This window comes from Seriola aureovittata, chromosome 20, assembly GCF_021018895.1.
Source record: "Seriola aureovittata isolate HTS-2021-v1 ecotype China chromosome 20, ASM2101889v1, whole genome shotgun sequence".
Classification (NCBI taxonomy): Eukaryota; Metazoa; Chordata; class Actinopteri; order Carangiformes; family Carangidae; genus Seriola; species Seriola aureovittata.
The window spans coordinates 19,789,785-19,816,852 of record NC_079383.1 but is presented as its reverse complement, the minus strand read 5'-3'; the positions used below and the strand labels follow the sequence as shown (position 1 = coordinate 19,816,852).

Genomic DNA, 27,068 nt, shown 5'->3' with positions numbered 1-27,068 from the left:
AACCAGCACAGGTGTGTGTGTGCATCATACTGCATGAGCAATATACCTGAATGTGTTTGGGTTTTTGTCGTACGTCATGATGCTGATGTGTTTTTGTGTGCTTCAGGCAGGAGATGAAGCATTTGGCCAGTGCTTTGGACGAGGAGAAGAAGATCCGTGTTAATTTACAGGTGAGACTGAAAGGCGGAGAAATGCCACAGAAATAAACTAAAACGGAAGTAAATCTAGAACCCAAGAAAAACAAATAGTATGTTCACCCACGTTATGAATGATGCTTTATTCACTGCATACACCAAAATCCATTTATGATGTCAGTTACCTACGGAAGCCCTGAGAGATTTTTTGAAGTGTTTGTTTTTTGTAATACTCATTTCGGCCACAAGAAGAGGTTGTGGTTTTTTTTCCTCTGCCTTAAGCCCTAAGTGAGTTTCTTTTCTCTTTTTTTGTTTTGTTTTGTTTTGGTCTGTAGTGTTTGTTTTTGTAATACTCATTTCGGCCACAAGAGGATGAGGTGCTGCACATCACTTCAGTCTCAATAGGACTAGAAGCATTTATGTTTTTTTAGGTGATTGGAGAAAAATCTTTGGCTTTTGGCTGGTGAATTTTTTCACTTGGATCTCAGGGCTTTAGTAGTAACCCATTCAAAAAAATGTACTCTTATAAATGTCTTGACTATTTGTGTGGTGTTCATTTCACAGTTGGAAGTAGATCACATAAAGAAAAACCTGTCAAAATAAAGACTGAAGCATCCTCATCAGCGCAATCTGATCACCACATCGGAGGCCATCATCCGAAAACATTTTCACTGTTGGCCGAGACACTTCAGCCAAGACAAAGTTTGTGCCAAATGATCATCACGATCACCATCAGCAACAATTCAGCACCATGGAATCAGCCACCTTCCCGCCCCCCTGACGCCGCCTTATCCTGTGTTTACTTACTTTATTTTTTCTTTTAAAAGAGGCTTCTCTGTTCAGTTTACCGCTATCTTGTCAGAGCTTGCTGTGCCACTGGTACGGATTGACGACCGCGGCCTGTCGCTGTGTGTTGCCACGGTCACAGAATGATGAGACGGAGCTGCGGTTGCCGCAGTGACCTCACTGGTACTTTTTGTTTCTGAGTGTGAAGGAAACTTGGGGCTCGACCTCCGTAGCCCAGCCGGTTCAAACGACCTCTGTGCTGTTCTGTGTCCACTCTGCGGCCTTTGCCTCTTATCTGGGGTGTGTGTGTGTGTGTGTGTGTGTGTTTGTGTTTTGTTTTGTTTTCCATCCATGTGAGGACTGTAGTTTTAGACCTGCAAAGTGAGGTCATTTTGGCTGGTCCTAACTTCTTCAACAGGCTGGATTAAGGTCCGGATTTGGGTTTGAGGTTAAAGCCCGGACTTTGAGGCACATCATTAGCATTGGACACACTGTGCGTGATGCTTCGATGGTACACTGCAGGCGGGTGATTTTGAAGCATCAACCGTTAACCGCACTTGCATTCGGCCATATTTCCCAATTCCTTTTCTTCTTAGTGCCATAATTTTTTAGTCAAATATTCCAAATGTTGGTTGGTTAAAACTACAAGCACATCAGGATTCTTTCCCCTCAATTAAATCTAACCAACATGACTGATACTGTAGGTGCTATTTCAAGGAATAGTTTGACGTTCTGGGAAATACATTTTTTTGCTATCTTGGAGGGAGTTATGAGAAGACTGATATCACTCTAATGCCTGTATGCTAAATAGCACAAAACTCAAAACAGGGGGAAACAGCTAAAGTGGTTCTGTCAAAAAGTAACAAATTCTGACCCCCATCACCTCTAATTAAGTGCAAAAATGTCAATTAGTGGTTTTACAGTGAGGACAAGCCACTGCTCCTGGACAATAAATATTCTTGTGCACATTCTCTTGTAAAGCCTCAAACTGTCATTTTTACACTTTGGTTTTATTACCTGTTGACAGAACCAGGCTAGTCCGACTTCAAATTTTATTTTATGAAAAATACATGTCACAACATGAACAAACCGATCTATGATATTTTTCAAGTCAAGAGTATTGACTTCTGGACAAAAAAAACAAACCAAACAAACATTATTTAACCGTTTTTGCTTTTGCACTTTGATATTGCGACTCATAAAACAGCTGTGCTGGTCGCGTCTCATCCCAAAACTCAAACCAAGATCCATGTGCAGCTGACGTTTCTGGTGCTCTTTTGGCAGCAGGTGAAGGTTAAAGTCAAGGACAGGGTTCAAGGAATGTAGTAAGTGTAAAGTCCTCACAGGTAAAGGAAGATGAAAAACTTGTGTGTGCATGTGTGGTAGCATGTATGTACGACTGTTTTGCCTCCCTTCCATATATGTGCACAGAATCTATGGCAACCTGTCACTGTGGCCTTCCTGTTTGACTCCAAATCTTTCTTTCTTTCTCTTTCTTTCTTTCTTTCTTTCTTTCTGTCTTTCTTTCTGTCTTTCTCTCTTTCTTTCTTTCGTATGACAATGAGAAAACTGCTACAACTGAGGCTACAAGTTGTTTTCTTGACTTGGTCCTTTCTCTCCAGGATAGTGATAAATATATATACTTTTATATTTCAGTGTAATAAAGATGCTATTATGTACTGTATGTGTGCATATTTTATTTTTAAAAAAATTACAAAAATGTTTGAATTGTCTGCTGGTAACATTTGTCTGTTAATATACAGTAGATACTGTTTATAGGAGCGTTTTTTGTTGCATTCTGTTGCTCTTTACACTGTTTATTCAGGTAATCGGTGCTCCTGCATGAATGACTGCTATAGAGCACTGTATATATGTGTGACAGATGGAAACTAAATGTACTCTCAGGTCACTGAAGGCCTGAGTGAACAAAAAGGAGAACTGAAAGTCCTGATTCAGTCTTAATGGTCACTCAAACAACTGCAGAATTAATGCAACCGCATTATTTAGATGTAACTGGAAAAAAAAAAAAAATTACAAAACTATTTGAATTGTCTGCTGGTAAAATGTGTGTTTTTATATACAGTACATACTGTGTATAGGAGCATTTTGTTCCATTCTGTTGCTCTTTACACTGTTTATTCAAGTAATTGGTGCTCCTGCAAAGATGACTGTTGTAGAGCACTGCGTGTGTGTGTGTGTGTGTGTGTGTGTGTGTGTGTGTGTGTGTGTGTGTGTGTGTGTGTGTGTGTGTGTGTGTGTGTGTGTGTGTGTGTGTGTGTGTGAGAGAGACAGATGGAGATTGGATGTCAGTCTGAGTGAACAAAAGGAGAAGTGAAAATCCTGATTCAGTCTTAATGGTCACTTATATCACTGCAGACTTAATGCAACAGCATTATTCTGATGTATCTAGGGAAAAAAAACCCCATAAAAACCCAGACTATGCTTCATGAGCTAACCATGATTCATAAAAGTGTGAACATGCGGAACATTTTGACCCTTCTGAATATGTTGTAACGGTGAAAAAAGTGGAACCAGGGTTGGGACAGAGGAGGTAAGGAAACAAAACAAACTTGGAAATAATAAAACCTTTAAAGGGGTACTCCAGTGATTTTTGTATCGCACTTCTATAAGACAAGAGACAAGTAAACTGGCTAACTGCCCCTTTAAATCAATGATTCAACTGCTAACCAAAGCTTATTTAAAGTGGCTATAATTTATATTTCTAAAATAATAATGCATCAAATGACAATGTGACAATGTCGCTTGTAGTAAAGAACCGTCAGAGAATTATCAGAAGTTTATGGAGCTTTAGTTTAAACTCATTCTTTAGCCAAATGTTCTGTTTTGGTTTCCTCTCATATCTCTCATTGTGTTCACCATGAGTGATTATATGTTTCATCCACAACTTGTTTCTGCTGCCCCCAAGTGGGCAAAAGATTCAGTTACTGCAGGTTTAAGGAAATCAACACATGTCCACATTTTACAGTGCATCTAATAAGTTTGCTGCATTTAAACTGCTGCTCATGTCCAAATGAGAATTTAAATATATTTAACCCATGTTGGATACATTTAATTGCAAAATATCAGTAATAATATTATTTTTATCCTCAGCTTTCATATAGAAAAGTCATTATATAGTCAACCTTAATAAAATGAGATATTAATGGCAATTCAGTTCTATTAGTAAACATTAAAACCCATGTGGGTGTTAAGGAAGTACCAGTAGTATACTGACCCCACTCTGGAAACACATGGACCGGTAGTGTATGTCCCCCCTGTCAGTGTGATAGATGGTCTCTGGCAGTCCGTCCAGTTCCTACTGGCACATGGCAGCGGTGCGTACTGGAGAGTAGCTTCTCACAGAGGCTAAGCAGGGTTAATCCAATGAAGGAACAGAGTGTAAACCAGCGTGTTCCCCTTTACTCCATTTTATTTGCCTATCTGAAATGTATAGGGTAGCTTATATGTTCGGATGTATACTTTTTTTTTTTTTAAATAGCAGTGGAGATGAGAGGAAAACTTAAAGTATGGCCATCTTAACAGAGAGTGAAACTTGATTCAGGAAAAAAGGAAATATCATCCCTCTGCTGAATTTATTTGCTGTCAGGAGGACATAACAGAGAATAACACGGCTGCTGTGAGGGCACCAGAAGGACACACTGTTTTATATTTAGACAACCAGACACACGGCGATAACATTTCAGACTGTGCCAGGACCTGATTGTATCCTGCAACATAAATACTCTCGTGGAATAACTTATTTGGCCCAAAATTAAGAGAATAATTTCGTGTCTGGATGCATTTTTGTCTCCCCTCCTCTCTCGATCTCCTCCCTCTCTCCACATCTCCTCCTCTTTCTCCGGGGAATCTAGTCGGATCCAGTCTTGAGGGGGGAAGCGAGCTTCTTGGTGCGAGATAATCGGCACATGATGTGAGTTAATGAGGCGGAGATGCTGGGTGACAAACTCAGACGCGCTCCGCTCCAGCGACGACAGGTGCGCACCAAGTGAGCGGCGGGAGGACAAGACGGAGGAGTCGAGACAGAGTGCAGGAGTCGACGGGAGGGAGAGGTGGAAAGTCACCGGACCAGGAAGGAGATAAAGCATAAACCACCCCCGAAGGTTCTCGCTATGGAAACCGGGCAAAGCGCGCAGGTGGCCGACATGGGAGGGGAGCACTCCGCCGGGTTGAGCGTGGACAGGGACCGGGAGAGGGGCGAGGTGTCCAGCCCCAGTCCGCCGTTCAAGCAGCGCTCCCTGCGGGTCGTCTACGTCCTGAACGACGGGCTGAAGTCGGTGATGGCCAGCAGCCCGGAGTCCGGAGCGCTGCAGTGTCTGCAGAGAGCCTGCGACGCAGAGAGCGCCCTGCTCACCACAGTCACCTTCGGGAGGCTGGACTTTGGAGAAACGTCGGTGCTGGACAGTTTCTACGATGCAGGTGAGTGTGTGAGTCTGAGAAACAGCGTGGTGTTAGTCATTTGCAGTTTGGGTTTAAACAGCTACTAAAGCTGTTTTAAAAAGTTACAAGTTGTTTGAACAACGTCTGAGCAACTAACATTGTGAAATAGGAACTGAAGTGCTGTTGCAACAGTCGATACACCACGTGCAATCTAAATGTCACCAAACTCATGCTGGGAAAATTCTTACAGGTGTAATAAATCTATTTTGTGATTACCACCATAAAAGCCTTTAACCATAAACAAACAAACTGTAAAGCCTCTAGATATAAAGCCTGTAGCAGCCATGAGTTCATATAGGACGGACATAAATCACACACACCATCATACCTCACATACATGCCTAAATGCACAATTTAAAATCATTTGTGTTGAAAGTTTTCATCATATTATCCCATCATTTTATCTCTTGCTTCGCTTTACGGTAAAATATCATTGCCATTATCACTTAATGATGACCTCTGACCTCTTACGGTCATTAATGTTTGTTCTTTACAATTAATTATATCAAACTGATGATGAGACTCTTCATGTGGACTATGATTATGTATATTTGACTATTTATTCTCTGATTCACTGATGTCAGGTCAGCCCCGCTCCCGACCACATGATTCATCATTCTGTCTTCATCCTCCAGAAGCTGACACCTTTTATTACTCTGATCGCAGCAGTGTGACACAAGAGCTCCTCTCAACAGTTTTTAATTGCCAGCGATATACAGTACGTGGGCTATGATGCCGTCCACACCTCCGCCAGAGACGACACAGATCGCAGATCAGAGTTTTCACTGAACAAATACGAGGCCAGGTGGCTGCGTTTGCAGAGAGAACGGCGTTGGTTCGGGTTAAAATGTCAGTGGATGGAGTGAAAAGTCAAAATCTTTAAACTTGTCAGAGCAGACAGCAACGCATTCATGGTGCCCAGAGGATGAATCCTAATTACTTTTCATATAGTGCCACCTCCAGGTCAAAGTTTTCCCTTATCCACTGAAACATCTCAACGTTAACTTTATGGACCGGCATTAAAGTTTTGGGCCGACATTCATGGAGGATGAGTTCTGATGACCTTTCCTCTAGCGCCACCATTGTGTTTTTAGGGAAACGTCTCAACAGCAACAGCTTCCAGGTGTCTTTTTGTTGTTTTAATGTGTCCAACCCACGTCCCTTTAACTCAGAAACATTTAGCTTTGTTTTACTAATTTTATGAGAATGGCTCATACACACAATTTTGAACTTATTATATGTTTCAGAAAACAATGTGTTACTTTTGTTTTGGGTCTCGGTCAGTCTTTGCTGTAAAACATGGTTAAACACAATGGATTTTTATTAGATCTATATAGTGTATGTGTTTGATGTTTTTATGAAGTACTACCCCTCCTAAACCCCCCCGAAAAAGTCTGTTTGAATTTGAGTTTTATAACAGTTTGCTCATAACGAGTGTAACAGGGAATTCTAGGGTTTAATTGACCCCAGACATGATCCAGTTTCACCACCAGATATCATAGTGATGGCAGATGGAAGAAAATGACCAAGTAAAGCCAAATTCAACAAGAATGAAGTGTTGAAACGTCTTTAGAGAGTTTTTCTCTTGACATTCCCTCTTTTAAATAGTTAAGAGCTCAAGTGTTTTAGTCAAGGCCAGTTTACAACGCTTATTTGTTTGAAGAAATGGATTGTACTTATATGTCAAAGATGTGACCTTAGAGACGTGTTATTGTTGTCGTCGTCGTCGTCATCTTTCTAATCTTCGTCCTTCTAGATATCGCCGTTGTGGATATGAGCGACGTGTTTCGGCAGCCCTCCCTGTTTTACCACCTCGGCGTGAGGGAGAGCTTCGACATGGCCAACAATGTCATCCTATACCATGACACTGACCCCGACACTGCCCAGTCACTGAAGGTATATACACACACACACACACACACACACTCACACACACATACACACACACACCTCTTTGAATCTCCTGTTGGTGTAATCAGAGTTCGAGGATGCCATTCCTTCGCACCTCCTTATAACAAAGTCATCCACTAAGTTATTTACAGACTGGTGTGTGAGGTTGTGTGTATATTGGTCAGTGTGTGTGTGTGTGTGTGTGTGTGTGTGTGTGTGTGTGTGCAGTACAGTCAGTCCTGCACTGTGCTGCCAGGCGGAAACAGCTGTTTCAAGTCGTGCAGGTGCAACTTTAAGAGTACATATGTCCAGATCCAGTCTGACAGGCTTTTTGTTTTATCTCCTTGTAGGACATGGTGGTGCAGAAAAACACAGTAAGTTTCTGTGTGTCTGTGTGTGTGTGTGTGTGTGTGTGTGTGTGTGTACGTGTGCATTTCAGTGTGATCTGTGCGACACACTGTCTAGTGCTATTTGTGGAATAATATTCATGACAAGTGCTGTCGGTCCTCTCACGCACAAATGCATATCTACATGCTTTCTCTCACACTCTCTCTCGCTCTCTTTCTCTCTTACACACACACACACACACACACACACACACACACACGCGCACACACACGCACACACGCACGCTAAAACATGTGTGGCAGTGTCCTCAAATATACTATTGTATTATTAATTGCTATTGTCCATAGCAACCTGTTTTTAATGTATGTATGGTGTGTTCATGTGTGTGTGTGTGTGTGTGTGTGTGTGTGTGTGTGGAGTAGGCCGCTCGTCCTCCAGCATTAGGCTTTCCCTGGGTTCTGTTGCCTCCAGAGTATAGAGGCTCTGGATTGCGCAACAAAGTAGGTACCATGCTGCACCAAAGCATGCTGGGAGATTCTGCCCCCCCCCTCCCATGGGATGTTGTGTGAATAACAAATTAAATCCCCTAATAATGTGCAACTCACAAAGCCACAGAGGGATGAAATGAGTTTGGGGTCATGGCGGACACTCTGCAGCTGAAACTTTGATGATGATTCTGTCTTAATATTATGAGAATAATAAGAGAGCATCAAACAGGCGCTAACTAAAACTTTATGGTGCTGCATTCAGAATGAGTGTCTCATCTGCAGCTTCAAAGCGATGTTAAGAAAAGAGTAGTGAAGCTTTACTTCATTTCATGGCAGTAAAAGTCACCACGAGTTGTGCTCTAATTAGTTATATATATATATTTGTGGTGAATGGGGAAACAAGTTATGAGTTTTCTGTGCAAATGATGGATTATGATTGGATTGGATTGAATTGGATTATCCCCTTTGTGCCTTAATTTATCTTGAACGACCTGTAAAAAAGGAAATGTACAAAAAAGAACAAAGTAAGCGGAAAGAAAAGAGAATTGTACAAGCAAGAGGAACAAAGACGTAGAGTTTCAGAGTGTATTAATGTGCATTGGTTTGTGCTCTACTGGATATTTAACAGCCAAGTGAGCCTTATAACTCCTGTTAAGCTTTGCTGAAGTCATGATGCCACCAAATAATCTCAGTGGTGTACTGATCCTCCTCATAAATCACTCTCTAATCCCCCCCCCCACCCATCCTCCTTCTTTTTCCCGTCTTGGACTCCTTTTACGCCTGGCATTAGTATCCAGCATGTGTGTGTATCTGATATTTAGCTATATATAGCTGTAATACATTTACACTATTCATTTGAAAGCACATCCGGTACACTAACAGAGATGTGAGACTAAAAACTAAAACTAAAAATCCCCTCCCTTTCTCCTTCCAGGCATCCAGTGGTAACTACTATTTCATCCCCTACATAGTGACTCCTAACCATGAGTATATGTGCTGTGAGAGTGACGCCCAGCGCAGGGCCAGTGAGTACATGCAGCCCAGCTGGGACAACCTGCTGGGGCCGCTCTGTGTTCCCCTGACCGACCGCTTCACCAGCCTGCTGAAGGACATCCATGTCACATCCTGGTGAGAGACGCACACAAGTAAACACAGAGTTTTCACTACTACTGGAAGTGAATTGAAGTCAGATTTGGGGAAGGATCAACATGCATCATTAGTTTGCATGAATTAGAATCAGTTCCGATCATTATCATCATAAAAAGTACCACTGTGAATTGCCTCTCCTCTCTTCTGCAGCGCCTCCTTTAAGGACACCCTGCTGAACGACATCAGGAAGGCCAGGGAGAAATATCAGGGAGAGGAGCTGGCCAAAGAGCTTTCCCGCATCAAACTCCGAATCGACAACACAGAGGTCCTCACACAGGACATTGTCATGAACCTGCTGTTTTCCTACAGAGACATACAGGTACAAACACAGAGCGGTGTAGATTATGAGAAACTCCAGCATGAACACAGGTAACAGTGATGAAAAGCATGACACAACTTGCCCCTGTCTGACCACCAGGACTATGATGCCATGGTGAAGCTGGTGCAAACCCTGGAAATGCTGCCGACTTGTGATCTGGCGACGCAGCCCATGATCCAGTTCCACTATGCCTTCGCTCTCAACAGGTACAAAGCAACATTTAGTTACTTACTTTTTCCTTCTGTTATTAAAAAAAATACTAATTTTATTGAAAAAAAATCTCTGTAATTCAGATTATTATTTCACAAAACTAGCGAGGCAGTAGTTACATTGAGTCATGGTGGAGAAAATACAAACAAAAACAAGCTAACAGTAACGTTAAACTGTTGCTAACGTTAGCTCGCAGAGTAGCTGTTACCTCAGCTTTTGTTTTTAGAGGAAATTATTAAGCTAACTTTAAATTACACGTGAATGTATTAAATTGTAGGTATTGTTACTGATTTATATATTTTATTATTTAAAAAAAAATCACAATATACTGTAAATATTAATAGTAGCTATACAGACAGAAACTAGCAAAACAGAGATGCGTTTTTCAACCTTGCAGACTTTGTAGAGCAGTGTAACTCTGCGTTAGAGCTACAAGAGTAATTTCTGAATGACTCCGGACAATAATCTAATGAAATACTATCTATGTCTATATGTGTGCAGGAGAAACAGTCCTGGAGACAGGGAGCAGGCTCTGAGAGTGATGCTACAGGTGCTACAGTCATGTGAACACCCGGCACCGGACATGTTCTGTCTCTGTGGACGAATATATAAGGACATCTTTCTGGACTCAGACTGCAAAGACACTAAAAACAGAGATAACGCCATACAGTGGTAAGAGCGCATACGATAAATGCTTCTTTGCCGTGGTCTAAATGTAATTGTTTCCTCCTGCATATTCATCTATGTGTCGTCCTCTCCCTCCAGGTACAGGAAGGGTTTTGAGCTGCAGCCCACTCTTTACTCCGGTATCAATCTGGCGGTCCTGCTCATAGTTGCTGGCCAACAGTTTGAGAGCTCAATTGAACTGAGGAAAATAGGTGAGAGGCTCCTGAAGTTTTTGTTGTATTTTCACAGTATCAACACATGGTGAAATTGTGTGTTTTGGGTTCAGTTTTAAATGTGATTTTGAGGCTGAATAGTTTATAAAACTCAAGCAGTGACTGAAAAACAAGTGAAAACTACAAAAAGTACTGTAGAAACAAACTAAGCAAAATTCATTTTTTCCCACTTTCTTCCCCTACTGATAATCTCATGTCTTAGGTGTGAGGTTGAACAGTCTGCTGGGGCGCAAAGGTTCCCTGGAAAAAATGAATAACTACTGGGACGTGGGACAGTTCTTCACCGTTAGCATGCTAGCTAACGACATCCCCAAAGCTACTCAGGCTGCCGAGAAGCTCTTCAAACTGAAGCCACCTCTCTGGTAAAGATGTTCACTTTGACAAAAAATTGCAGGATTTAGAGTTATAGTTTATAACAGTCCTGTTGTCGTCTCCCTCTGTGTGTTTCTTCTTCCAGGTATTTGCGGTCGGTGGTGCAGAACCTGCAGCTGATCCAGAGGTTTAAGAAGCAGACGGTGGAGCACTCCCCTCAGCGGGACAGACTCATCTTCTGGATGGACATCATCGTGGAGGCCACACAGCGCACCACCAATCGACTGCGGTTTCCAGTACAAACACACACACAGATACTCAATTGAATAAGCACAATCAGACAAAGCGTTCAGAGGCGCGTGCTACAGTGCTAACACGTTTCCTGTTAACAGGTGTTGATTCTGGAGCCGACGAAGGTGTACCAGCCCTCCTATGTGTCCATTAACAACGAGGCAGAAGAGAAGAACGTCTCTATCTGGCATGTTTCTCCTGCTGAAACGGTAAGAATATTCCCCTCTTGCTTGAAATGCTTTTCTGCGTGGTTTTCCCAACATTTCAGGTTTGACTGCACCTGATTCAGGAATTAGCGCCATCAGCTGTTTATCTCGGGGAATCAACATCTTAATATTAGTGTAACTAAAGTGAATGGAAACGCTCATTCCTTTGAATTTTATTTGAGTCCTAATGATTTGATCCTGGTTGAATATGTGACTGAACAAAACTTCATTCTCTCATTACAGAAAGGGATCCACGAGTGGAACTTCACTGCCATGTCCATTAAAGGCATTAGGTATGACAAACAGGCGGATATTATTTTTTTTTACTGTTTGTTTGCTTTAATTCCAGTTCCAAAGCTGTAAAGTCCCATTTGCTGCATTTTAAAATGAATGGCTGCATCTCCAGAATTTGATATAATATACATATTATAACACAGAAGATGATGTAGGTAAGTTTTTAACTGACGTAACAGAACAAGTTAAGAACAAGTTAAGTTAATCTAAGCTTTGGTCCTCTCTAACTTTCCTTGTCTGCAGCATCAGTAAGTTTGACGAGCGTTGCTGCTTCCTCTACGTCCACGACAACTCCGATGACTTCCAGATCTACTACTCCACTGAGGAGCAGTGCGGTCGGTGAGGACACACACCTCTAGATGTGTCTGTGTAGGTGTGTGTGTTTGTCCGTGTTTTGCGTTCGTTCAGTGCGTATGCGCGTTTTGTATCGCAGCACCACCTGACAGCTGTGAACTGGAGATAATGATAATGTCTGGTTGTGTGTGTGTGTGTGTGTGTGTGTGTGTGTGTGTGTGTGTGTGTGTGCATGTGCGTGCGTGCTTCAGGTTCTGCTCCATGGTGAAAGAGATGATATCTGATGGCACAGGAAACGCAGTGGAGCTGGAAGGGGAGGGAGATGCAGATACACTGGAGGTCAGGGAGTGTTTGTGAATGAATATAGTTGATGCTGATGATTCCAGCTGATCGGTTACTGTAATGGTGTGTGTTGATCTTTGTGTGTTACAGTATGAGTATGACACCAATGAGACAGGAGACAGGGTGGTGTTGGGGCGAGGAACCTATGGAGTGGTGTATGCTGGGAGAGACCTCAGCAACCAGGTCCGAATCGCCATCAAAGAGATCCCTGAGAGAGACAGCAGGTGGGTGTCTTTTTTGTTTTTTGAAAACAGACCCCTGACCAAATTCAACTTTTTTTCCACATTAAGAAAAAGCAGAAAAGACAGTAGAGCTTGTATTTCCCCATTTGCTTTCTTGTCAGTATGTGCAGGAGAAACATTAAATTTCCTGTTCTCAACACATAATCTCGTTAACTCGTAAGCTTTTTTAGCAGTTAGGCCAAACCTGCCAAAACAGCAGCTTAAAAAGTAACTTAACACCTAATGTTTGGATTATGGGCGACGGGCTGGATAATGTTACATCCTCTGTGTTAATAAACAACAAAATTCCTGTTGTAAAGTCTCTCTCTGTTTCTGTGAATCAGGTACTCTCAGCCCCTTCATGAGGAGATCGCCCTGCACAAGTACCTGAAGCACAGGAACATCGTTCAGTACCTGGGCTCTGTTTCTGAGAACGGATACATCAAGATCTTCATGGAACAAGTGCCTGGAGGTGTGTTTGTACGACACTGAAAGAGATTGGTTCAATAGATGCTGCGTAGCACGATTACGTGCGTATGGTAGGAAAAACAATACTTGGAAATCCATCTGGAACTAAAGGCTGTTTACTCATTATCCTACACCATATGCAGCAAATCACACTTTATGGCCTGTTGTTTAAACACATGAACAGAAAGATTTCCCTGGAAGGTGCCCTATGAAATGGTTTTTCAAGTATTGAGTGACGCACTAACATGATATGCTAGTACTGAGTGTAAATGAAAACAATATGCTTCATTATCCTCCATGAATATTAAGCAGCTACATAAAGCTGATAAAGTATAAAATGCAGAGGTGAAGCAGGGATCAGGAGTAATATCTAGTAGATATATAGTATATAAGAACAGCTCCAGACAATGTGTCCACACACTGTTGGAGATATAGTGAATTAATGCAAGATGAGGCATTTATGTGAGCATCAATATTCTGAGGTGAAAATGTCACCATTAAACACCAGAACAAATCAATAATTCTCCATCTATGTTGTGTATTTGCTCATTATTTTTCTCTGGGCAGATATTCTTGTTTAAACTAACAGGGAACAACAAAAAAAATCACAATTCAGGGCTTAAAAATGGACAAACTGTCTCTTTCAGAGATCGATGCTTGTGACCTCTCGGTTACCGGGCGGTCTCTCTAACTGCTTGGTCGTCTTCCCATTTCATGATAGGTTTTGGACACTCCTTCTCTCCTTTCTCCAGGAAGCCTGTCCGCGTTGCTGCGCTCTAAATGGGGTCCGCTGAAAGAGGCGACCATAATCTTCTACACCAGACAGATCCTGGAGGGGCTGCGATACCTGCACGAGAACCAGATCGTCCACCGAGACATCAAGGTACGAGGAAATAACGCCGGGCAGCTTCAACACCGTCTTTACAGCACAGTCTGCGGCGCAGCCAGGTGTCACTGTGACGTAGTGAGGGACTAGTTCTCCCATTTGTGCCCATGATGTGACCTTACAGGTCTGTTGTTGAAGGTCCAGTCTCACCATAAAGGCCTTAGGTCCTAAATATTCTTTCTTACCTGCAAGAGGCAATAATGTTATTTATGAAGTGTTTTTATATTTGATTGTAGTAAAAACCTGTCTGGGAAATATCTGTACCACTGTTTCAGTCTTCTCCTCCAATTACCATTTTTTATTCCAAGCAGACATTTTGACATTTCATGTGTAAGTAATTTAACACTGATGATAACTGTTTCATTTCTGTCAGTGAGCACGACGAGCAGGGCCCTGGAAATAGAACCAGTAAATAAAAACATGGCCGCCATTAATGTTATTCATGTTATTAATAAGTCCTGTGGTTTACCTGCTATTACCAGTATGTAAAGATATTAATTTCACATGAATTAATCCTTGCCTACATTACCATATATAAACCCTGTTTCTGTCTGTCTGTCTGTCTGTCTGTCTGTCTGTCTGACTGTCTGTCTGTCTGTCTGTCTGACTGACTGACTGTCTGTCTGTCTGTCTGTCTGTCTGTCTGTCTGTCTGTCTGTCTGTCTGACTGTCTGTCTGTCTGTCTGTCTGTCTGTCTGTCTGTCTGTCTGTCTGTCTGTCTGTCTCTCCATCAGGGCGATAATGTCTTGGTGAACACCTACAGTGGCGTCTTGAAGATCTCAGACTTTGGCACCTCTAAGCGTTTGGCAGGAGTCAACCCCTGTACGGAAACATTCACCGGTAACTTGATCACTCTTATTCTTCCTGCAATTAATTCAATTGTTGTCCAGCTAATTGCCTGTAAACAAATACAATAAACATACACGCATTGTATTTGTAACTGACATGTCCCAAAATCCCCCAAACTACAGATTACATCCATGGAGCTCCAGCATAGTGCCAATATAACAGCTGAGGGAAACATCTAAATGTTAATGCAAATTTTAACAGAATTTGAAGAAAATCGACCTGCAGTTTTGCGAATATTAGAAGTTGGTTTGTTTCCTCATCGTTCCACACAGATCTGACGATATTTTTTGTCTCTTCGTTGGACGTTTAAGTCTCACGCTTCACGTACTTCATGATTTATTCTCCAGGTCTGTTTCCATTGCTCCAAGACCGATTGGTCTTTTGTCAATATGCAAACCTTTCCACCTCAGCCAAATGTAAATGATCAAATCTTTCTCCTTTTTTTGTTTTTTTTTAGCATGAAAACAACTAAATAATCACAAAAAATAATACACCACATGACGATTTACTAAACAACGTGTCTAAAACAAAAGTGGATAAAAAGACTCGCAGAGAATGAAACTGCACACGAGTCCTTGCTTCACAAAGTGCTGTCATACATAAACAGTCAGTAACTCAGTCTGGGCTGCAGAAACGGAGTCATAGAAATGCTGCAGTCTCAAGACTATGACTGTAAATATCAAATGACCCTCAAAATGTCAAGAGCCACTATCAGCCTCTATGGAAACACTCAGACACGCGAGCCTGCGCGAATGTTGGTGTGCACACATACGGACGTGCACATTCATTGGCCATCTGGCCTTCTCCAGCAGCCGGCGAGGTGTGTAATTAGATTAGTTAATCAAGCAGAGGCAGAAAGGTGTTTACCTTTCATTAGCAGGTGTGTGTGTGTGTGTGTGTGTCCTTATCTGTTTCTCCTCTGCTGCCTCCATCCCCCTCTCTCTCTCTCCGTCTCTTTTTATAGCTCTCTCTGTGTCTCTCTGTTTACATCAGCATTTAGACCAGAGCACAGATGCCAAATCTGCTGAGAATTGCAGACTACAGACACAATACTTAGAGATAAAAAGAAACTTCTCTTCTCTTCTGAACTCAATTTGAAATCGGTGCAGACGTGATCTGGTTTTCAAATACAAACTGTAAAATCTGAATCTGGATTTATAAGCAGACCGTGTATACACCAGTTTCACTTCTGGTCTTTTCGGAGTGAGGTCCAACCTGGGTTTGTAATCACTGTTTAGATAAGAGAAGCCAGCTGGTTTCAGTCCAACATAGATTTGTTGACGCTGACTCTGAATGAGTTACCTGCCTTTCTTTACCTGTGAGGAATAGTTGTCCCGGGTTAGTATCCAGCTCTCTGTCTGCAGGTACTCTGCAGTACATGGCGCCAGAGATCATTGATAAAGGCCCTCGAGGGTACGGGGCCCCGGCTGACATCTGGTCGCTGGGATGTACCATCATAGAAATGGCCACCGGGAAACCCCCCTTTCATGAGTTGGGGGAACCACAGGCAGCCATGTTTAAGGTGGGTACTGTCTCTGTTTGTTAGAACATGTGCTCTCTATTTGAAGCTTTTAAAAACACGGGAGGGACGGGCAGCACGGTTTGGAGTTCCAGACTTCCTGTCAGCAGTTCCTTACACAAATACCCAGACTTAGAGTATTTGGTGTGACTGTGTTGAGCTTTTAAATCTGTGTGGCTGTGTGTTACAGGTGGGTATGTTCAAGATCCACCCGGAGATCCCCGAGTCTTTGTCGCTGGAGGCCAAGTCGTTCATCCTGCGCTGCTTCGAGCCCGATCCTCACAAGAGAGCCATCGCCTCCGACCTGCTCCGAGACACTTTCGTGCGACACAACACCAAGGGCAAGAAGAGCAAGATCGCCTTCAAGCCATCCGGTAAACAAAACGTGCACAAACGTTCTGAAAGCATGAAGGTGATATATTTGTCACTGAGGCTGAGGCATCACTTTCTGCTGTAGTCTTTGTTGAAATCATGAGCTAGTAAGTTGATTTTCCCACAGCATTTTAAAGTGGAGGTGGTGCCCAGGAGGAACACCTTTGAAATGATTATAAATACACTGAGATTCAGGGAAAATCCACATTTACACAGAAAAGATCATGAGTTTAGAGCCTGTAACCCAAAATGAAGACTGGAAGACATATCACAGGTTGTGATGTGGCGTTATCCCTCAAAAAGCATTCTGTAAATTCTCAGTCTTCAGCCTCTCGTGTGTTTTCCACGTGTGTGTGTGTGTGTGTGTGTGTGTGTGTGTGTGTGTTGTTGTTTGCAGACTACATCCACAGCGTTTCCCTGCCGGTGCAGCTGCAGTGCGAAGCCACCGGGAGCAGCAGCAGCGAACACGGCTCCGTGAGCCCGGACTGCGACTCCAAACACGACGTCTTCTTCCAGAAGAAGAAAAGCTCCGGGTCCGAGAACCTGCTCAAACCCCCCAACTCCAACTACCTGAGGTGTGTGTGTGTGTGTGTGTGTGTGTGTGTGTGTGTGTGTGTGTGTGTGTGTGTGTGTGTGTTTGAGTGCAGTTAGTGAGTTAATTCAGGTGAGTTGGGTCAAGTTTACAGGACTTTTAGATTCAAACTCGAGAGGTTAGGCTCAGATTTTTTAAATATAACAGATCTCATTTGTCTCAGCTGTTACTGTTTTGCTGAATTAGCATTTTGAGATTCAGTTTGGATGAAATGAGAAAAACCTTCGTGTGACACAAACATTATTCTCAATGCAAAAACACTGAATTCCTCTTATGATATAAAACTATGTGTCACTACAGACAAAACCCTGATGGCGCAGTACAGATCATGTGAAAGGATGTGAATGAATGTGCACCTGTCTTTATATGAGTGTGTGTGTGTGTGTGTGTGTGTGTTTGGCTGGCAGGTGGCCTTATTGTGCTCAGTGTGCTCTGCTGCCCTTTACAACACTGGTATAATGAGGTCGGATCATTTTAAGAGCTTCAGTTGGCGGCTGAGCACACATGCACCAACACACACACATCTGTGTGCGCACATACGTGCACGGCTGGTGGGCGCTGACTCATGCTGCCTCTGCACTTTCCTGGGCACACACAGTCGCCAGGAGAGGCTTGTATCTGTACATAAACCGAACGGCACGTCATGCCGTTGTAAATCATTGGTGTGCTCGTTTTCTTTGTTTTATATTGCCATGAGATCACTCCGCATTCGTGTGTGTGTGTGGGTGTCTGTGTGTGTTGCAGTGTGCCAGACGAGGGTTCGGTGTCGGAGGACCGCAGTGCCCCCCCCTCCCCTGAGGACAGGGACGGCGGCCTGTTCCTGCTGAAGAAGGACAGCGAGAGACGGGCCATTCTGTACAAGGTCCTCAACGACGACCAAGAAAAGGTCATCTCCAATCTGAAGGAGAACCACATCCAGGTGTGTGTGTGTGTGTGTGTGTGTGTGTGTTTGTGATAGAGAAAGAAACACTTTTTAATTCCTTAAAATTACATGACATCTTCCGTTCATTCCAAGGGCCGGAGTCTTTATAAATACATGAATAAACTCAAGTATGTGAGTAAATATATCTGTGAATAATGCCAGCACATAGGATTTGAAAAGAGACCAGATACTGATGAATCCCAGTGGTAATACGGAGAAAAGAGAAACAACAATAGATGCAGTTGCCTGTTTTTCCATGAAACCAAACTGGGATTTTGCAATGAAGGGATAAAAGAAACACCATTTAAAACATTTTACAACCACTTATTTCAATAATTATGGTCATTATAAAAGTTACAAAAAGGGTCTGTTTATTTTTTTAACTAGGTACGTTTGATTGCTACACCCTGATCAGCTCTGCACCGAGTCTAGTATGAAAAAAACAAACAGACAGAAAGATCAAATTTAAAGCTCTCACAAGCAAATGAGCTAAAATATACATAAATGTATTAAAATAACACTGAATTGCATGAGGCACAGGTTTAGGTGAATGTATGTCATGTTTTAAGTTATTACATTTAGGCATCAGTTCAGGTGTGATTTTTAAGTAGTAATACGTTGACTGTAAAAAGGACCATGTAAGATAAAAATAAGCACTGGCGCCAGCTACAGTTTCTTTTCTACCACTAGGGGGCGCAAAGTCCCATGGTTTAAAATAAAAAGAGCTTTCTTCTCACTGAAGAGACTCTAAATATGTAACAACAGTATCAGATACACCTGAGAGTTTATTTTAAGCTTGATGTATAATCTGTTTAAATTCATAGTTTGCTGTCTGACAAACAATATCATGTAACTGTGAAGGTCTAAACCCATTCAGTTACATGAAACCAGCTTAAATCTTTGACACTAATAGACTTTACATTGGAATAGTGGCACCTATGGGTTCAGTGAGCATAAATCAATGCCTTGTCAAATGTGTGTGTATATGTGTGTGTGTGTGTGTGTGTGTGTGTGTGTGTGTGTGTGTGTGTGTGTGTGTGTGTGTGTGTGTGTGTGTGTGTGTATGTGTGTGTGTGTGTGTGTGTGTATTTGCATGTACAGGGCAGTGAGGAGCTCCAGCTCTCTGTCGACCACATCAAGCAGATCATCTGCATCCTTCGAGACTTCATCCATTCCCCAGAGAGGCGCGTCATGGCGGCCACCATCTCCAAACTCAAGCTGGACCTGGACTTCGACTCCACCTCCATCAACCAGATCCAGCTGGTGCTCTTTGGCTTCCAGGACTCGGTCAGCGCACACATAGTGCACACACAGCTGGAAGTTCACATACAGACTCATACAGTTCAGTATATACTACAGAATACTACAGAACAGCCGGACAGTGCAGAAATGGTACAGTAGAAGCAAACTGATGTTTATTTCTGGTGTTAGGAAAAAAAAATTCAATTTTAACTCAATCAAATCAATGATTTCTGAACAAAAATGCCCAAAATTACGTCTATTTTCATCTTAATCATGAGTTACATATGATAACATCCACAGGAGCTGATTTGACTTCTTCAAATATGTCAAATCAATTTTAACGAGTGTGTTATTTCAGGTCTGTAGTTGATTATGAGTGTAAATATCTGGCCTTCTCTGTGTGTGTTTGACATTCTCAGGTGAACAAGGTCCTGAGGAATCAACACATCAAACCCCACTGGATGTTTGCCATGGATAACATCATCCGGCGAGCCGTGCAGGCAGCCATCACCATCCTCATACCAGGTGGGTGCTGGGACTGTGTGGCCATCTAGTGGACACGTGCAAAAGAAATGCCAGAATATATTGAAGTTAAAAATTAATTTACATTAATATGTCATGCTCTCAACCCTCGACCTTTGACCCCTGTCAACTGACAGAGCTACAGACCCACTTCGGCCCGGCATCAGAGTGCGAGGGAGCGGAGAAAGAAGACGAGGTGGACGAGGAGGAAGCGGAGTTCGGCCCCGTTCTGGCTCCTCACGCTGACGACCCGGGCACGACGGCCGACCCCGCCCACTCTTCGGTCAGCGCGCTAAACTCCGCCCACTCCCAGGATCACCAGCGCTCACATCACCACCTGGGAGCTCAGCTGGGACGGCTCAAACAGGAGACGAACAGGTGCACAGACACAACGCATAACAGACACTTTGATTAACTCACGAACGCATCACATCAGCAACGTGTCATTACATCCACCACAAACGTCCACTCCGATTCAATGGTGAACTGATTAAGGTCAAAGGTCACCATAACTCAAGAATTCATTAGCTAATTGTGACAAATTACACTTAAGGAGATACACACCTGCAAGGTGGTAATTCTGGTTTACCTTTGCTGTGAATAAGCTGCAGAGAGGGAGCGTCATTTAAAGATTTCAACACATTTTCCTACAGACACAATCACACGGAAGAATGTCCTCGAGCAATCTGTTTCCACACATATTTGTGCAATGGATAGAATGTGCACTTAAAAGTAAACACTCAACTCACACGCTCAAACCTGCAAACTGACACACACGCACACACACGTACACACACACACACACACACACACACACACACACACACACACACACACACACACAAATGCAAAAGCAGCAGGGATGAATGAAATAGATAGTTGTCTCTCTAAAACCGACAGGGTGATGATGACACAGAGTGGGTGGACAATCCTCCACAGGGTTCCCATATAACTTTCCATATTTAACCACTAATTGTTTTTATTTTTTTTTTTACCTTTTTATAATCAGGTAAAATTCTCACTTAAGTAAGATTTTCTTTTTTAGTAGAGACATCTGGAATCATGAAAACAGCATTATGGCAATACAAACAACACAAAAAACATACATTTGATCATTATATTCTTCAATTAAAAAGCTCATAGAGATTATTCAACATTTAGAAAAGACAGCGCTGACGCCCTTCATTGCAAAATCCCAGTTTGGTTTCATGGGAAAACAGGCAATTGCATCTATTGTTGTTTCTCTTTTCTCCGTATTACCACTGGGATTCATCAGTATCTGGTCTCTTTGCAAATCCTATGTGCTGGCATTATTCACACATATCTTTACTTACATACGTTTATTCATGTATTTGTAACGACTCCGGGCCTTGGAATGAACGGGAGATGTCATGTAATTTTAAGGAATTAAAAAGTACTTCTACCTTTGCTGTGAATAAGCTGCAGTGAGGGAGCGTCATTTAAAGATTTCAACAAATATTTTCCTACAGACACAATCACACAGAAGAATGTCCTCGAGCAATCTCTTTCCACACATATTTGTGCAATGGAGAGAATGTGCACTTAAAAGTAAACACTCAGCACACACGCTCAAACCTGCAAACTGACACACACGCGCACACACACACACACACACACAAATGCAAAAGCAGCAGGGATGAATGAAATAGATAGTTGTCTCTCTAAAACCGACAGGGTGATGATGACACAGAGTGGGTGGACAATCCTCCACAGGGTTCCCATATAACTTTCCATATTTAACCATTTAACCAACAATTGTTTTTATTTCTTTTTTACCTTTTTATAATCAGGTAAAATTCTCACAAAAAACAAAAAACATACATTTGATCATTATATTCTTCAATACAAAAGCTCATAGAGATTATTCAGCATTTAGAAAAGACAGTGCTGACGCCCTGCACAAATAAAAGGCTGTCTGGATTTATTGTTTGGACAAATTATTCTGAAAAGGTCACAGGAAAAATTTGTCATTGCAACACTTTATTTAAAACAGGTTAACCAGCTATACAAAGTTCCCAGTACAAAGTTGTCTGTGACTAAAGAAAAAAAAGCATAAACAAATAGTGTTGATGTGGGAACTTAAGATAAGAGAAAGATAAGAATCAAGTGTCCATAGAGACACACAAGTTAAATTCTCTAGAAATGATAACATACAAAAGATGTTTGAAAAAAAAACATTGCAACCTTCAGAAACACTGTTGTCTGAGGAAAATCTATATATATCTATGATACATGGAGGAGGAGACAGAGGAAGCTTTTTATATCTCTGCCTTTAATGCAGCAGAGAAACTGGATTTTACTCCTTTTTCTTTAAGGCTTTTGTAAAAGACGGAGTGAGCACTTTGCTTTCTGTTGCTTGGAGTTTATGATTCATGCATTGTTTCATGCATTTGCAAAGAAATAATATTTTGTTAATGATTATTATATCCATCTGTATAGAGAACGGTCTGTATAAACACAACGTGATTGATCTTGTTATTTGGTCACACCTGTCTCTCATTACCTCTCCCTGCAAAAGAACAAAGGTGGTGAAAAAAGAGCCAGGTTTTTTTATCTTTGTTTCTGTTTTCACACGCAGAAGAGAGTCAGGTGACAGTTTGTTGATGTGTTTTGTAAAGTTGAGATTAGGGTTAGACAGAGTCGGCAGAAAGCTGTGCTGTTAGGAAACTATAATGTCATTTATAGTTATTTTTTCTTTTAATTTTATGGCAGCTTTGTGATTCAGTAAAGACGACGGTTACTTTGGAACGTGTCACTGAATTGGAGAGTTTAGTTTCTGTCAGGATTAAAAATGGAGTAACTATAACTCAGGTTATATTTAAGTATTTAAACTGTCACTCGAGGACTTTTGAGATTAACGACTTTTGATTTTTTGAGTTGTCTTGTGTAGTCAGGCCCTGATTATCTGTCTGTTCTTTACTGCCACAAAGCACTGATATTTCTACATGTTTGAGTATTTGTATGTCTTAAATTTATCAGCATTTCTTTGCCTTGTATGTAACTGCATTATCTACATTTCTTACTTAAAACCACAGTGTGAAAAGGCTGCTCCATTCCCCTTTCTCCAGGCCCCATCCCCCACATTATCATTGTCTTTGTCATTTAATCAGTATTTTAGTTGCATGTTTCTATTCATTTTTCAGGTCCAGTTATTCAATACATTGGTTGCGAGATGTGCTTGATAATTGTTTGCAGGTGTGAGATGTTGGAAGGGTCGGCCCACTTGGTATATTTTCAGGGTATATTTTCAGTCAGGGGAAGGGGAAACAGGTGTGTGTCATTAGTGTCCCTCCTTAGTGGTAGTGAGGGACTGGGCAGGAGTGTGTGGGAACATGGGTCGACCTGTTCTGCTGTAGATAAAAGCGGGATGCACTTATGAATGAATATCTGGTGCCTATTGTAGAGTGGGAAATGTCGGCAGTAACAGAAGTTAGCACGTAGTGGTTGTGTGGGGTTTGTTACGCTTGGACAGGCTTGTGTAGGATTTGCTCACCCCTAGTCTTACCTGAGCTGGTGGTTGGGTCCAGTTAGGTGAGAAGGAAAAAGATAAGATGGCAGTCAGGAGTTAATTTATTTCTTTGACGTCATGGTTTAAGCTATTTTTTTGTTGAATTTCCCTTGGTTCATTTTTCTTCTGTTTGGTAATATTTTTGTAAATAAAAATCACATTTTTGAGCACTTACTCCAACCTGCTGCCTTGCTTCTTTTTTTTTTTTTTTTTTAATAAATTGATCCAGATGTAGTGCTCACTGCTCGTACTGTAACAGATGTTCTCTGTCGCTGTGGTGGCCCCCTGCAGGCTGCTGGAGGAGCTGCTGCAGAAGGAGAAGGAGTACCAGCAGGTCCTGAAGGCCACGCTGCAGCAGAGAACACACGACCTGGAGCTGGTCAGAGTCAAACACAGATCACCAGGTAAACGAACTCGGTGACCGACTGATTGATTAGGTTTCTTTTCCTACTTCTCTTCTTCTCTAAATCTCTGTTGCTGTTGTTTTTATTTCAGACATTTCACCTCCCTCCATCTTCCACATCCCAGCAGACCACGAGCCGGACAAGCAGCTCACCGACTGGCTGAAGGAGCAGGGGGCGGACGCTGACACCATAGACAAGGTTGAGTGTCTGTTGTCTGTCTACAGCTTCCTCTTCTTCACAAGTGTCAAGTGTGTGACTGTAAACTAAAGGCTTACAGTCGTTGCTCTGTGGTTTCTGTTCTAGTTTGTGCTGGAGGAATACACGCTGACCGACATTCTCAATGACGTCACCAGAGACGACCTCCGCTGTCTACGTCTACGGTATCTACTCTTTCATGTCCGTGTCACAAACTGACAGAAAGGAACTTAGAATCACGCTACTTAGACGTCAGAGTAACACACACACACACACACTATATCGACAGAACTGACGTTGACTTCGGATAGATTTTCTGATTTGCTTAAGATTCTATAAATTATTACACAGCTATTTTGGAAAAGTGAAATACTATGGTGTCCTGGATTTTAAGTTGCGATCCCTCCAGGTCTACGTGGTTTCTGGGAGATGCTGTGTCTTTACTTCAGCACACCTTGCATCAGCTGTAAAACATTTAAAAGAAACCGTCCACGATTCGTAGCCTCCAAGGCGTCAAGGGAAGAAACCGCAAACTGTTATCAAAAAAGGTTGAAAGATATTGGAACGAAAAGCACTGATGGTTAAATATCGTGGAGTTTTTTTTGTACTGCTTTTCATTTTGTCGAGCCATCAGGCAGTTTTTTGGGTTGTCAGTTTCCTCTTCATCTTTGTATCTGAGTCAGAGTGTGATGTCTTGAAGCCTTTTTATCAGTGTTGAGACTCACTTCCTCATAAAGTCTTTCAAAGAATAAAAAGCATGAAATAAGAGAAAATGAATAAAATCAGCTTCCGAGAGTAGATAAGGTTTTTTCTCTAAGGTGAGGTGGCATCCGTTTTTTTTTTTTTTTTATCTTCTACCTGCATAAAAATTTTGATACAGACCTACATCGATAAGCCGTGACTAACCTGTCTTCCCCCTCAGGGGCGGAGTCCTCTGCCGCATCTGGCGAGCCATCCAGCGGCACCGAGAGCGAGAGAGGCTGACGAGCGGCACGCGCTCGGAAGATGAGGCGTGATGGCACACACACGGACTACAACTCTGGAAGACTGTTTTGTGGAAACAGGCACATCCACACACACCACCAGCCCTGCATGGCTACGCCTCTCTTCCTCCACTGTGCCTTTTCTCGTGCTATATTCTCTGCGTCGCATGCACAGGACTGACGGAGTCTTTTGCTCGTCTGTGCATCTCCATACAGAGTCACACTTGACCAGACCAAAGCGCTTTAGTGCAGGCACTACTTTATGTATCTTTATGTGCACTTAAATGTGTATTTGTGCCACAATATGAGCTTGTGTTTGAGGATTTTTGAAGAAAATTTGCATCTTAGCAAATGAGGAATCCACCATCACTTTCTTTTTATGTATGAGATACCAGATGTGGACTTGAAAGGTGGCCATGAAAGTTTTGTGTCTTGATCCTTTGCAGAGAACACAGGTTTTCACAGCAGAAAACAGTATTTAAAATATCCATTAAAACTTTTCCCAAACTCTCCTGTAACATAAATGCATTTCTGTGCCCGATTTATTTGTTCCTAAACCTTCTGGTTCCCGACCCCTTAAAATGAAGCAATTCTCTATGTAGTATCACATGTTATGGCCTTAATGTGTACAGCAGTTCAACCAAAAAATTCATTTTTTCTTCTTCTTTCTTCTCAACATGAAGGATTTTTTTAGAGGCTTGAAGGGCTAAATATGTGTGTTTCACAAAATTGTCTTATCGTTTTAATCGATCCACCTCACTCCTCTCATGACTAGTATGTATGACTATACTTCCTGCACTGTTCGGAACTGCTCTAAACTTGCTGATTATGTTGCAGAAGTGATTTGAAAAGTTTTTTTTATAAATGGTTTGATGCGTTTTTTGTCGCCTTGAAAACTTTGGTCACTCTTGGTCTCGTTGAATCAGAGCTGATCACAACCTGTGTCAAGAAGCAAACTGCTTTTTTTTTTTTTTTTTTGGATTTGCCGCCAAATTTCCTCAAACTCTTCTAGTTTCAGGTTGAAACCTTTCATCATTTACTGGATAATTATTGTGCAAACAGGGATACACAAGCTAATGCACATACTACCTGTGTCAGCTGATGCCTTAAGTTTTGTAAAGTAAAAAATAATGTAGCCACACTGACTTACTGAAACGTGCACACATCATGACTGCCGTTATTTATTAGCTGTGTCAGATTTCCTTTACATTCTGGATGAGGTAGCTGTTATTTTCTTCTGTGTGTACCTGTATTTAAATGTTTTTTCTTTTTTGTTTTTTTTAATTTTATTCCAGCTATGACATGTATGTATGTGCTTGTCTGTTTCCTGGTTGCTTTACAACCGCAATAAAAAAATAATGGAACTGGTATCACCTGTCACTCAGGTATTTATGTGGGCAGTGTTAATCATAATTAAATATTAGACTTTCACTTGGTGAGGACATTTTTCCTATGGCCTCACATACGCCTGAGAGCATCTTTTCAAATACCTAAATAGATGCTTCTGTCCTTTGTGTTGCCTGAAAAGGCCAAATAACTGAAAACGACAGAGGCCTTCAAAGAGAAAGTGAAGAGGCAGAGTAACTTTACTCTGTGCCAACATGGAAGTTTACACAGCCACACTTTACTGCTGTTCTTTGCCAGATTGGCTGTATACTTACATACCTAAGGGTTTGAGCTTAATCCTCATTCATTCCCTTTATCTGCTACCCATTAGCCCTTCACCTGCCTGAAACCTGTTTGTGTGTTTGCAGCATGACCTCCAACCTACTCTCATTTCCGTCCTCAGTTCTGCATTTATCTGACTGCCTGCCACTTTCCACTTTAAGCAAGTAAACTACCTATTGAGCCAAACATACTGAGTCCAGTGTGGCGATGCCTGGTATCCTGATCTGTGACTGTTAGCCTTCAAATAGCACATTCCAGTATTGTGGCTTTATATTG

The 27,068-nt window shown here is 42.0% G+C and overlaps 2 protein-coding genes across 6 annotated transcripts in view; both read left to right on the top strand.

Moving 5' to 3' along the window:
• The window catches only part of sh3kbp1 (SH3-domain kinase binding protein 1), a 30,260-nt gene extending 27,288 nt beyond the window's left edge, over positions 1 to 2,972 (top strand). For both annotated transcript variants that reach the window (XM_056363835.1, XM_056363834.1), the window contains 3 exons: positions 1 to 11; positions 107 to 170; positions 699 to 2,972. The exon at positions 1 to 11 is cut by the window's left edge and continues 201 nt beyond it. In XM_056363835.1, the coding sequence (XP_056219810.1) occupies positions 1 to 11; positions 107 to 170; positions 699 to 737 (114 nt within the window). In that variant the 3' untranslated portion in view covers positions 738 to 2,972. The remainder of the gene's footprint in view (positions 12 to 106; positions 171 to 698) is intronic.
• Positions 2,973 to 4,227: 1,255 nt separating this feature from the next.
• map3k15 (mitogen-activated protein kinase kinase kinase 15) lies at positions 4,228 to 26,494 on the top strand. Of its 4 annotated transcripts, none has more exons than XM_056363829.1 (30): positions 4,228 to 5,357; positions 7,135 to 7,274; positions 7,619 to 7,642; positions 8,039 to 8,116; positions 9,039 to 9,232; positions 9,404 to 9,572; positions 9,672 to 9,778; positions 10,284 to 10,454; positions 10,548 to 10,660; positions 10,884 to 11,043; positions 11,139 to 11,289; positions 11,386 to 11,493; positions 11,734 to 11,783; positions 12,028 to 12,123; positions 12,330 to 12,417; positions 12,511 to 12,644; positions 12,986 to 13,113; positions 13,862 to 13,992; positions 14,730 to 14,835; positions 16,209 to 16,366; positions 16,554 to 16,737; positions 17,133 to 17,310; positions 18,072 to 18,246; positions 19,351 to 19,641; positions 19,911 to 20,016; positions 20,151 to 20,391; positions 23,834 to 23,946; positions 24,038 to 24,144; positions 24,250 to 24,326; positions 25,064 to 26,494. In XM_056363829.1, exons 1-30 carry the CDS (start codon positions 5,051 to 5,053, stop codon positions 25,155 to 25,157), a joined length of 4,179 nt encoding a protein of 1,392 aa, XP_056219804.1. In that variant the 5' UTR covers positions 4,228 to 5,050; the 3' UTR covers positions 25,158 to 26,494. The 4 variants fall into 4 exon arrangements, with proteins under 4 accessions (XP_056219804.1, XP_056219805.1, XP_056219806.1 ...); XM_056363831.1 differs by having other exon boundaries at positions 4,231 to 5,357; positions 19,351 to 19,536; XM_056363830.1 differs by lacking the exon at positions 8,039 to 8,116 and having other exon boundaries at positions 4,229 to 5,357.
• Positions 26,495 to 27,068: the final 574 nt, after the last annotated feature.

Bases quoted from the DNA above. Each gene is read 5' to 3' on its own strand.
- map3k15 (XM_056363829.1), top strand. From the start codon at position 5,051: ATGGAAACCGGGCAAAGCGCGCAGGTGGCCGACATGGGAGGGGAGCAC. The intron at 12,645-12,985 runs GTGGGTGTCTTT...TCTGTGAATCAG, and splicing joins ATCCCTGAGAGAGACAGCAG to GTACTCTCAGCCCCTTCATG. The intron at 14,836-16,208 runs GTAACTTGATCA...CTCTGTCTGCAG, and splicing joins CTGTACGGAAACATTCACCG to GTACTCTGCAGTACATGGCG.